Genomic DNA, 12,144 nt, shown 5'->3' with positions numbered 1-12,144 from the left:
GGGGGGGGTGGAGGGAAGGACAGAGGTGGGGGAAGGGGTGCGGCGACGTAGGGCGGGTGGCGTGGTGGCCGGGGCGGCGCTGGGCGCTGTTGCAGATATGAGATAACATTCAAGCCCCCGTTCGAGCTGCGAAAAGGCTGACGTCAGTGAAAGCAGGACTGACGCTTCGTTCGTTCATTCGCTGTACGCTACCAGAACCCATAGTGTATCGGGGCCAAAGAAATGGCAGGAAATGTGTAGGAAGTGGTTGGAGGGGAGACTTGGGGGAGGGTGGTGTGGTGGTGGGGTCATCAGGGGCCAGCCGGCAGCAGGCGGTCTCGGAGCGCGGTGCTGCTCTTGGCGCCCCGGCACCGCGCTGACGTATTCGCGGCCCGCGGAAAAGAGTAAAAGGCCGTTTGAGGCGGTGTGCGCGCCCGCTGACGCGACGACGCGGCCGCCGAGACAGGGGAAGTCGCGGAGGCGTTGGTGACTTGCAGGCGATTGACGTTTAAACGACTCGGGAGGGCCACGGAGCCTGCGCATGATCCGGGCGCTCTCGAGGTATGGGTGGTGGCTGATCTGGTGCCGGCCGCGGCCGATTGGCCATGCCGCATCGGCGGGATCAAATCCGAGCGGCCTTGATCAAGTAACTTACTCCGCGCCACTGCCCAGCCAGCCCGCTCTTGTATTATTATCGACAACATTTTGATTCCACAAGAACTACTATGCAGTCTCTCTATCGAGCAAATCGACACACGTTTGTTTTGTGGTACGTACACGCGAGGCACGTGTGAGAGTCGCCACCGGGTCGCCCGGGTCCCACGAACCACCCAAGGCAAATTACGAGCGATAGGTGTGGTGTGATCGCTGGCCCTGGCTATGCAGATCTCTGCAGCATCACGCTTTTCCAGTTGTACGGGGAGAATTTCCTCCCCTCTCCTCGGCCTCGAACCTTCCACCACCCACTGCACCCGTAAGCCACCCCAGCTGACGCGGGACGCGGTTTCTCCCCCCTCACCCTCCCCAACTCGAGGCGCAGGGGAGAGGGTCGGGGCGGGATGGGGAGGGTAGGGTTGGTCAGGGTTGGGGTTGCGGCTCGGGTGAGGAGGGGAGGCCAACCCGCCAGGGAAGGCCAACGCTGCGCAGGCTGGTTCCTCCGTGTGGGCCTGCTTCAGGGCGAGGAGCGAGCCATCGCGGTACTCGTGCCCTTCCTCTTCACTACAGCTCTGGAGTACCCTATCTGAGGACCTTCGTGCGGACTGCGGCGACAAGCGCCTAGGATAGGAATTCATTTGATCAACCGCGCGACGGGTCGTCAGCGGGCGTATAGGTAATGAAAACCGAAAACATAAGGTTCTGCATCCTCTACTTTATTTGTTCCTTGTCTTGTAAAGATGTCATTTTCTGTACATACATGCAATAATAGTTTTTGCCTTTACATAGATACACATTACATGAAATACATTGGGCGATAATTTACATAATTCATTTTACATTATAAGGAAACTTAAAAACTCCTAACATCTGCTAAATAGCCATCTCTGTAAAATATTCTACAATAATAGAAGAGAATGTAAAAATAGACTCACAAAATTTAATTTAAGCTCCACTTAGGTACAGCACATACAGCATCAAGCTGTGATAAAATTTCTTAAAGATGTTATGGTTAAAATTCAACCATATCACAAAAAAGGTACAGGACACTTTGTTCTCAAAATTAATACAAAACATATAATGTCCAACAAGAAATAGTAATACTTTCCCTCTGTAAAGGAATTTGTAATAACATTCAATAAAATCTCATGATCTTTACTACAAACATTTCAAGCCAATAGCAAAATGCTATGGCTGAGAAAAAAAATAAATATTAAACAACACATCACACACTCAGCTAGTACAGCTACAACATGATTACAAATGCATAATACAATTTGATACAAGGACGTGCTGTTGGCTGACTATTTACAATACCAGAGCCAACCAGACTGAAAGACAAAACTTTTATATAAGACAAAATCTACAAAGATGATTGGTGAAAAATAATGGAATAAACAATATTGCCACATCAATGGGACGGCTTCTTCACTTTTACACTAATGTATAAACAGTGCCATATTGCATTTTACAAAATGATATTGCTGATTTTACACACATTCACAAAGGACTAATTCAAAGATACACAGGTAATTAATTATACACAATAATACAATCATGTCTACAAATTGATAGGGTAAGAGGACAAGATAACACAATGTATTGTTTATGAGCTATTAGCAGTTGGAGAGGCAATGGTGTCAATATCCCTCTGAGCTCTAGATATTTTTACTTTATCACGGGGTGTTCCGTCTTCACCAGTTTCCATAGCAAACATCTTCATCTTTTCTTTGAAGGTAAGTTTTTCTGGCACTCTAGATGTTTGCTGTTTCTGCTGTTGCTGCTGTTGTTCAGCTAATCTTCTTTGCCTTGGATCCCTACAACCAAAACGCAACAACATTTATACAAAAGAATGTTAAAAAATATGTACAAGGGAGAAGTGACCAAAATACAAGAGGATTTAGATAGATATTTTTCATTTGACTTTACCTGTAAACTTCTTGCGCCCCAATGACTCCAGGAGTTGATCCAACAAAGATACCACCAGGTCCATCAGGTGTCTTGGGTGAGGCCAGCATAGTCTCAGCCTCATTGATAAAGTGCTATCAAGCCCATGAAGAAACAAGAAATTAAACTAATGCCTTACTAGATGTATAATGTATACAGCATGAGAACTAGCGGTACTTACATTTGGGTCTTCTCTAATAGGTGGGGGCTGAGATGATGGTGGGGGAGGGGGCTGACTTGAACCAGGATCATGGAAGGAAACCCTCTTAGTAGAGCTTGTAGTCTGATCACCGGGTGTTGATACGAGACAACTTCTCTGCAGACCGCTGCTTGAAGAGGGCGAGAGAGGTCCTGAGCTGGGCGGTTGTCGGTTGGGCTGTGACATCATGATGGAGTAGGATGAGCCGCGTTCAGGAGGCTGAGGCGGGAACGCCTGCACCCGTACACAGACAGAAGATGGAAGAGTCACCACCACCAGAACTTAAATGCAAACTACTACTAATACAAACAACTACACAATGAGATCAGATGAAAGAATAAATTATTGGCTAGAACCTAATAATTTACTGCTTGTAATTATAAAAGGTTGAATTTACTACTGTCTGTGGCTATGCATGCATACAATATGAAAGATACTTACAGTTTTGTCAGATGGTGATGATCCGTGCAGCAGAGTATCTAGCCTCTGCTGAGGTCCTCCGGTGGGCGAAGTAGGGGTTGTTGCATCTGCATGGAAATTTTGATTGGAGTGGTTGTAGGACGCTGGACTGTTTGGGTAACCATTATATTGTTGATAGCCCTGAGGCGGCGTTTGCGGAGTAGATGGGCCATTCATCACAAGGTTTTCTAATCGTAGGTGACCAGCAGCAGGATGTTTGGCTGTTAAAGGGCTCGTGTATTGGCCAGGACGGGTCCCATTATTTTGTTGATTGATGTTGTTAATACTGTTATTGAATTGAACATTGTTCTTTGAAGGAGAGTTGAGAATGGACTGAGGGGGATGGTTTGCCAATCGTTGTTGTTGCTGCAGCTGCAACTGTTGTTGTTGCAGTTGCTGCTGATGTTGCTGTTGACGAATTTCTTGCTTCTGAGCCTCTCTAAGCCTCTCCTCAGCTTGCTGTTCTCGTTCCCTTTCCATTTCAGCCTGTTTTCTTTTCATGTCTTCAAGGCGTTTTTGTCTTTCCTTTTCTTCATTACTATAATTAAAAAAAGAAATACAAATTAGATGAGTAGACTAGGAGGCCTAACTATACATTTTCTTAGCCAGTACACTCAATAAATATGACTTACGGAGGTACAGATGTTCGGCCAATAATTCCATTTTGCTGGTTGTATGGACGTGAGTGAGCTGGTGATTGAATTGTAGGTTGTTGTTGAACATTGTGTGGAGGGGACTGCTGAGCTTGCTGCTGAGGAGGGGAATGCTGTTGCTGCTGTTGCTGCTGAGGTAGAGGGGGTTGGGCTAGACGCAACAGACCCTGATTCCGCTCTGGACTCTCCTGATGAAAAGATAATAAAAATAACAATGTATAATTTAGAAATATTGTAAGTTGCGTTGACTAATTTGAGACTTAAACTTTCTGGTAAAAATTTGAATAACAAACAATTTTAAAAAACACAACTTATAAAAGCATAAAATTATTACTGCTCCGTTGTCAGTTCTTTAACAAAATAAAAATGGTTGATATGTGAAGTAGATGTAATCATGAGGTATGAAGAGCTTGCATATATGTACACATAGTTATGAGAGGAGAGATTGGTTAAAAAGCATGGCAGACTAGCTGCCTTCTGTGGGCTAAGAACCAATGCCTTTGCCACCATCACCAAATTGTGCAAATGAAAACAACGCACATGAACACTCACATACACACACACAGAACAGTTTTTGTAACAGAAACCAGAATTCACAACAATAAAAGAATAATGAAAAAAAAAGTCAAACAAAACAAAACAAAAATGGGAAAAGAGAAAGAGAGGGAACAATGAAGGGTACAGTAAAACAAATACATACGGAATTGGGAAACGTAAGGTGGAAAATGTACTTGCAATACCAATTAAGTTAAGCAGAAAAAAGTAAAAGAAGGACATGAATGATTGTGGAATGTAATAGCACGAACATCACAAATGCTTCCATCCTTACAGCTTGTTGGTAGACAGGTAGAAAGATTGTTACATAATGGAGATAATCCTCTCACAAAACTAAGTATTTTCAAAAGAATAAGTTGTTTCTTGGATCAAATCAGGTTTTGATGAACTAATCAGTCTAATTAAAACTGCACAATTAAAGCTTCGTAAGTAGCAAAAATGCGGTGAATGAGACATGATGCATATCATTTGCATGATATTAGCAAAGTTGCTTTTAAGTAAATAAATGAGGATGACCATAAACATGTAAAATGATTGCAACTAAAACATGACACGTTGTGTAGCATAATAAATTAGCAAAGCTCTTTAAATGAATTTAATCACAGCACCCATAAAAACACTCACTGTAGCTTCCTCTTCAGAACGCAGCCTAAAAAGTTAATGATGTGTTACTATTGAACAGATGTAAAGTAGGAAACCCTCCAAATGAATGATTTGATTAGCCTAAACAGTATACCTACAGGTTCACAGAGGCACCTGGCACCTCTGTCTAACTTTGAAGAAAGAGCTACAGATAAGCCTACAAAAATGTTTCTGAGGGATAAAAAAATCCATCAGATGAGTGATTTTTTTCCAATACAAGATGGTGGTTAGATAAGTGCGACTTGTAAAACTTATTAAGAAGGTAGGCAATTGACTCTACTGTTCTTTACGTGACAAACTAGCTCAACATGTAATGTTAAAGTAGAGAAGCCTACTTGTAGATAGATAATCTAATTGATTGAATATGGCAGAAATGTGTAACGGTATCCCTCACAACTCACTTGATCATCCTCCTCCTCGTCATCCTGTCGGGCTTCCTCAGCTCGCCTCTGGAACTCGCGCTCCAACCGCAACGCCCGTAATTGTTCCTCTTGCTGTTGTGACCGGGATGGCATAGAAGAGAGTTCTGCAATCTGTGCGTCCCGCCATTGCCGAGCAGCCTCTCGTCGCCTGATTTGTTCCTATTGTGCGAGACACGTGTGCCAAACACAAGGTGATCACACAGAATGTTGGTGCTGACAAACTCTAAAGCTATGTGCTCTGTGAGCTGCTTTCACTCCTCACCCTTAGAAACTTTTGTCAAATCATAAATTACTTTATCGAAATTATCTTATTTTAGAATTCCCAATACCACTATTTGCAATTATGTGTAAGGAAATATGTAAGGGCAAGGAGCAAATAGTAGCTTCCATCACCTCATTCACACAACACACACATTCAAAAAAAAAGTGCAATTAATGCACAAGAGAGATATGCTATAAAGAATCCCCCCAGTCCCAGTACAGTTAACAAGTAAAATACTGAGAATAAGCATTAATTTAGAAATTAAAATGCATTATGATCATGGTAAAAATAATGTTGTGTCCTCAAAACACAACTTGGATTAACATAATTATAAGGCAAGATGCAGCCCAGATAATATTTAAGCAAATTCAGAAACAGATTGTTCAATTATCTATTAATATATGGTATTCAAAAAGAAATTAGGAGGTTAAGGCTAGAATGTGCTAAGCTGAGTTCAAATTTATTGCTAAGCAGATATGGAAAGCATTATCAGCTACAAATACTGCAGTCAAAAGCTGTCCATTGCCGACATGTAGTGAAACATTGCTCTAATGACAAGAAACTAGGTAGCTACGTTAATTGGCACTGACAGAATTTAAGCATGTCCAAAAATAAAGTCATATTTCACTTCATGTCACCATACACAGGTTTGTTGGAGGACTGAGAACTAGTAACCGCAACCATAGTCTAGACTTGATAGATAAAATTGTATACATATGTATAACCGAAAACACAACCACCCTACACCATAAACTAACTTTAAAACTTACCCGTTCCTTCTCTTCACGGTCCCATGGATTGGAAGCTGTGTTAAACTGGATGTGTCTCCCTGGCAATGTACCCTGGTTATTGGTATTTGGTTGGTAAAAATTGCCTCGAGGTGCACCCTCTGATGAAGCATTATATCTATAGAAACCAAGAGACGATTATTCACAGCGTTTGAATATAAGAGGTTTTAGGTTCTTAAACAAATACTGAGAAAACTCTATGTTTACCTAGAGTCAACAGCTGGAGAGGTTTTGTACAGGGGATGAGTAGAGGTGGGTGGAGGAGGTGGAGGTGGTGAGTCTCTGAAACCTTCTTCATTTGGTAGAGGTGGCCTCTGAGGCATGCCCATGCCAGGTTTCGGTGCAGTGGGTGGTGGATGAACCTGAGGCCCGGCTTGAGGGTAACCTTGTAATCTCTGCTGCTGCTGAGGACTTAATGGGCTCATCATCTGCAACGTAATATAGTAAAATAGTAAGTGCCAAGAAGGAAGATGGAGTCACAGTGGTCGGGTAGGTAAAGTATAGAAGAGCACAATGGCAAGCATTGAAATATTTTACCTGGGGCCTAATTGGCTGGCCTGGTTGAGGTCCCTGCTGTTGTCTTAGTTCTCGTCTTCTCACTTCCTCCTGCATTTCTGCAAGCTTGGCATCTTGTCTAACCATGTCACGTGAAGATTGTGACCTTGCTTGCATTCCACCCATACCAGGGATCATCTGAAAATTTCATTTTAAAAGTAGAAAAAACTAACAATGCAATGATTCTAGGAAGTGATTTTTGAAGATTTATGACTGAGTTCAAAGAAATTAAGAAGGTACCTGCGTATGCGGTGAGTTTTGAGGCAAATATGCTGATGCAGGTCTATCCCTGTGTAATGAAGATTGAGATCCACGAAGATTTGGCATATTTTGCATATTCTTCTGAATGTGAGGTGGGCTTCTGAAAGATTTTTAAGAATGGTTAAAATACAAGCTACCTCCCATCTCTAAAACATGTGGCATGTGGTATTAAATTTTAAATAATATTTACCTATCTTGCTGTGGTTGCGGCACTCCAGAAGGGTGCTGAGGACTAGGCAATTTTCCTCTTGATTGAGGTGGGTACCCATTATGCATATCCTGATTACGATAAATACTCAAGTTCTGATAAAATCGTTCACCATCAGGTCCCACTGAGTGTCCATTTGGACTGTGCTGAGATTGAGGTGGTTGTTGGGGTGGTTGTAGACTAGGGTTGGACATTTGTCTTGATCCGAGTCCCATTGGAGGCATAGCTGTGCCAGTTGGTGAGCGCGCATCAGTAAGATTTTGACTGGATCTTGATCTGAGTCCTTGAGGTATGCTGGTTGTAGAAGATGTACGAGAGTATCCAGGATTAAAAACCTCATGATGTGGTGGACGTCCAGCACCTGGGCCCATGATGGGGCTTATTGGGCTCATGGGACCCATAGGGCCATGGCCCATTCCACCTATGGCAGGACCATCATTGTGTCCTCCCGCTAGAAGGCAAAGAAAAAAAACAACATAAGGTATCTGGTCAGCAAGCAGTGTGAAGACACAAAACAAATTAATGACAACAAAACTAATCTACTTTTTCAAAACCAACCCAAGATGATGAATGAATGCAAGCTTAATATTAGTTGCTTTAAGGTACTTACTATTAAGCGAGGGTACTGATTTGGAACTGTGAATAGGAGCATGCGGGGGGAGAATGTTACGGCCACCATTTAGAGTGCTTGTGTTATGATTTTGCTCACTAAGAACTCGAGATGGTAAATCACGCTCACTCATACGTCTGGGCCCTGAGATAAAAAAGTGAAGATTAGAAAAAGAATGACACTTAAGAATGTAAAAAAAAATCTGCTACTATCAACTGATATTTTATGTTCTTAATGAGGCATTAGTGGCAATCACAAAGAAAAATTGCCAAAGGAAAATACAATGTTTAGTGATAGAAAACAGACCTAGAAATTAGAGGAAGCAAAGCCACATGCAAGTAATTCATGCAGAACAAAAAACATAAACAAAACCAACAAGGGTATCCTTTGGCAAAAAAAAAAAAAAAAAATGGATATAAATAATAAAAAGGAAAAAAAATCCTGGATTAGTAAAAAATAAATGAAAAGTAATATAATATATATCAAAAGATTGCAAGTGGTTTCAGTTGGCAGAAAAAGTGTCAAGTGCATGGAGTACTAACAAATGCACTTAGCATAATACTAAAACAGTCATTGAGTTTGATTGAGAGAATATAATCTTTAAATGAGCAGCTACTGCTCATAACTTAAGCTGCAAATTTAAATGAACATTGACATTGCTTATAAAACAGCCGAAATAATAAGGTGCATATTTCCAAAGTCATGCCTTTACTACTTGTAACCACTCACAAGGATAGTAATAACGGTTGAGATGCCCACAGTGTAGATGTCGGCATAACATTTCATCACTGATTGCTCTTATAGGAATAAGATGAGTGTGTCCTCCAATATACAAAGGATGCATAATGTGAGGCATTGACACAAATTGCCGAGCTAAAGTTGGCTTTGATGGATTATCAATTGCTTTGTTTCGCAAGTCTTCCACACTCTGGCAAGTTCTAGTCCGAATATAAGCTTCAGGAAATTTGGGTTTAACTTCCGAAATGGGCTTTGTAACTGAATAACGATGAACCTCAGAAGAGGTACCATGCTCTAAGCTGTTTGGTTTAGTCACAGAATATCTCAAGATGGATGGTGACTTCTCTCCATCGCTGTTTTCTTGAACACAAGAGAAAACGACACGCCGCTTTGGCTTTTTTTTCTGTAAAAGTGCTTCCTCACTTCTCGATCTTTCTCCCCTCATCAGAAAAGGCTGCTGAGTTTCTCTTGCAGTACTTGACACCAAACAATTTTCACTATTACTGCTTCTCATTACAGGTTCTTGTGCAATGACATGAACTGGTGGGTAAGAGGAATCAAGTGAGATCTTCTTCAACCTTTTCTCTTGTTTAAGTTTTTCAGGTTTGGCAGTAACATCAAACGACAAATAGGTGGAATCAAGAGAGGTTTTTTTAGTCCTCTTCTCCTGTTTGTTCTTATCAGATTTGTTTTTGACATCAGTTCTGTACATCCATGATGTTGAAACCTGCCCTGATGTTTCATCACTGGCACCTCCTTTCACTAATTTCTTCATGCGGGCCCACATATTTATACCAGGTTCTACTTTCAAAGCAAAGCTATCTTCTAAATCATCTTCAAACACTTGCCCAATCTCTTCTGTTTTAAGTGATTCAGCATGTAATAACCTCCTTAGCTGAACCCATGGACTGTCAGAGTCTTCAGAACTGCTTGAGCATTGGTCACATTGAGATCTACCGTTGGTATACTCATGAGCATTTGTTTCATTAACAAACACTTTTTCTACACACAAATTCTGGCTGCTGTGTGAAATATAGTCAGCACTGTTTGTAACTTCTTCCAACTTTTTAGGAGAAAGATTACTATCTTCATTGTGGTGAACAGTTAAGTCAACAGCTTTGAGACCAACAGAATAAACAGTGTAATCACCAGCAGGACGTCTCTTATCTGTTCGTGGACTGATATCAGGTTCGGACTTACTCCTCCTTACATTGCATTTCTCTGACTCACCGAGTTGAGTAAAATGACGAGCTAACTCTGCTACACGCCCACACCCAAATATCAAATCACGTGGTGAAATTTCATTAGTATAACTTAAGCTGCTATGGCATGATGAACTGGATGAGGTGTCATTTAATCTGCTCAGATCTAGGTTCAACATTGAGGAAATAAAGTCATCTTTCCACTTTACAACTGAAGGATTAGATCTACACACATCTATGTTTTTTCCTTTAACACTGCTAGTTTGTAAACCAAATGGTACTTTGTATTTAAAAGATCTATCGACATCAATATCCACTTCCTTAAAAGTAGCAGGAATACTTTCTAAAGAGCTAACAATTTCCTCAACCTCTCGAATTTTTTTATTCTTTTCTTCCTCAGAGAGTTTACTTTGTTTACTAATAGAGTTGGTTAGTTTCCCTCGCTTACTATGGATTTCATCTGATTGAACATTATTATTTCTACTGCTGATCAGTTTATCCACAGTGGCCATATTGTCATTTTCTGAGAACTTGTTTTCAATACACTCTGAATTGGAACAAAGTGTATTGCAGCTTTCAGTAATTTGCGGTGATGAAGAAAATGAATCACAGTCAGCTTCAAGTGTTGAACAAGTAGAACTTGAATCAAGACCATTTTCAGCACTACTTATTTCGTACACTTTCCTCCTGTCTAATATTTTAGAATTAGGCAACCCATTATCCAGCGGTTCTTGCTCTTCCCTCTTTGAAATGTCTTCTCTCTGTCTCTGTTCTAATCTTTCTCTGTATTGTCGAATCACCTCTGCCTTCCACTTAACAGACGGAGATGTATTTCCAGCAGAATTATCAACACCTTGCATGGCTTCTTTTTTGGAGCGCATTGCCTCTTTCTCACACTTGCATATTTCATCAGGTGCTGGATCATTCAAACACCTATTGTAATTTGTAGGCACTTCAAGATAAGAATGAGTAGATGCAGTTTCAGCCTCAGGTGGGGTTACAACAAATGTTGGCGTGATAACACCTCCACAGTTGCCTGATGGTGTATGTGAAAAATGATTGTTCTGCCAACTGTCCACACACATAGGGGTATCAAAGGGAGAAAGATATTGACGATGATTAGGATAAAAGTTGCAACCTAAGGATGTGGGACGGCGGGGAGCAGTTGAAGCCACACCTGGACAGGGGCGTTTGCTCCAATCTGGGAGTCGTTCATTGTAGCTTGGACGCAAGCTTCCCATAGAAGTGCTGATAGGCAAGCGGGCAGCTCTCGAACAGACGGGAGGAGAGGAAGGTCGAGAGGAAGCTGTGAGAAGTCAAGAAATGAGAATGACCAGAACCACGAAAACCAAGCAGAAAATGCATCACAGTGAATATTTGTCAAAGAATTAGTAAGGATTGGTTGATTTCTTTTTTTCTTCTGTGTGAGGCAATATTCTGATGAGGTTGTAAGAGAAATGCAGAAACCCAAAGCATTTTTAGTTGAAGAGAGAAAGCAGAAAACTTATTAAATGACAACATGTTTTCAAGAAGGAACGGTAAGTAATGCTTATTATTGGCTTATGACAACTCTTGATAATTGAATGAAATAATTCATGTTATTACCCAAGTTAGGTAGAAGAACTCATGCCATCACCTCCAATCTTAACCCATTTCCAACATATGACTTTGTTTTGACTTTATGTTGTAACTTACCTCTTCCCATAACAGGAGATGGTTGGGACAAAAGAGTGGCAAGACCATGATAAATAGCACCTTGCTTGGCTACTTCTAGAGTAACAACTGGTCCAGTGCGGACTAGATATTCAGCAGCTCTGAAGAATACAAAGCACATTAGTATCACCTAGGACTCATACTTAAATAACTCCTATTGCAGCACAAGCAACTTACTTTTCTTGAGTAATGCCAACCAAACTTTGACCATCAACTTTCAGCAGCTGGTCTCCTGCCTGAAGCTGGCCATCCTAAAGAAAATAAGAAAAATAAAGTGTCATCATTTACTTTTTTTTT

The 12,144-nt window shown here is 41.3% G+C and overlaps 1 protein-coding gene across 1 annotated transcript in view; it reads right to left on the bottom strand.

Moving 5' to 3' along the window:
* Positions 1 to 1,328: 1,328 nt before the first annotated feature.
* The window catches only part of LOC113206033 (afadin), a gene marked incomplete at its 5' end in the record, with an annotated part of 88,915 nt that continues 78,099 nt past the window's right edge, over positions 1,329 to 12,144 (bottom strand). Inside the window, 15 exon segments of the mRNA XM_052267436.1 lie at positions 1,329 to 2,450; positions 2,563 to 2,675; positions 2,762 to 3,013; positions 3,221 to 3,776; positions 3,871 to 4,079; positions 5,490 to 5,669; positions 6,543 to 6,678; positions 6,768 to 6,988; positions 7,098 to 7,253; positions 7,356 to 7,476; positions 7,567 to 8,035; positions 8,195 to 8,338; positions 11,312 to 11,440; positions 11,830 to 11,948; positions 12,025 to 12,098. Of these exon segments, the coding sequence (XP_052123396.1) occupies positions 2,240 to 2,450; positions 2,563 to 2,675; positions 2,762 to 3,013; positions 3,221 to 3,776; positions 3,871 to 4,079; positions 5,490 to 5,669; positions 6,543 to 6,678; positions 6,768 to 6,988; positions 7,098 to 7,253; positions 7,356 to 7,476; positions 7,567 to 8,035; positions 8,195 to 8,338; positions 11,312 to 11,440; positions 11,830 to 11,948; positions 12,025 to 12,098 (3,090 nt within the window). The 3' untranslated portion in view covers positions 1,329 to 2,239.

The sequence above is a fragment of the Frankliniella occidentalis genome, unplaced genomic scaffold (genome assembly GCF_000697945.3).
Source record: "Frankliniella occidentalis isolate FOCC.00 unplaced genomic scaffold, Focc_3.1 Scaffold52, whole genome shotgun sequence".
NCBI classification, from domain to species: Eukaryota; Metazoa; Arthropoda; class Insecta; order Thysanoptera; family Thripidae; genus Frankliniella; species Frankliniella occidentalis.
Note: the sequence above shows the minus strand (reverse complement) of the source record. Positions and strands in the feature narration are given on the sequence as shown.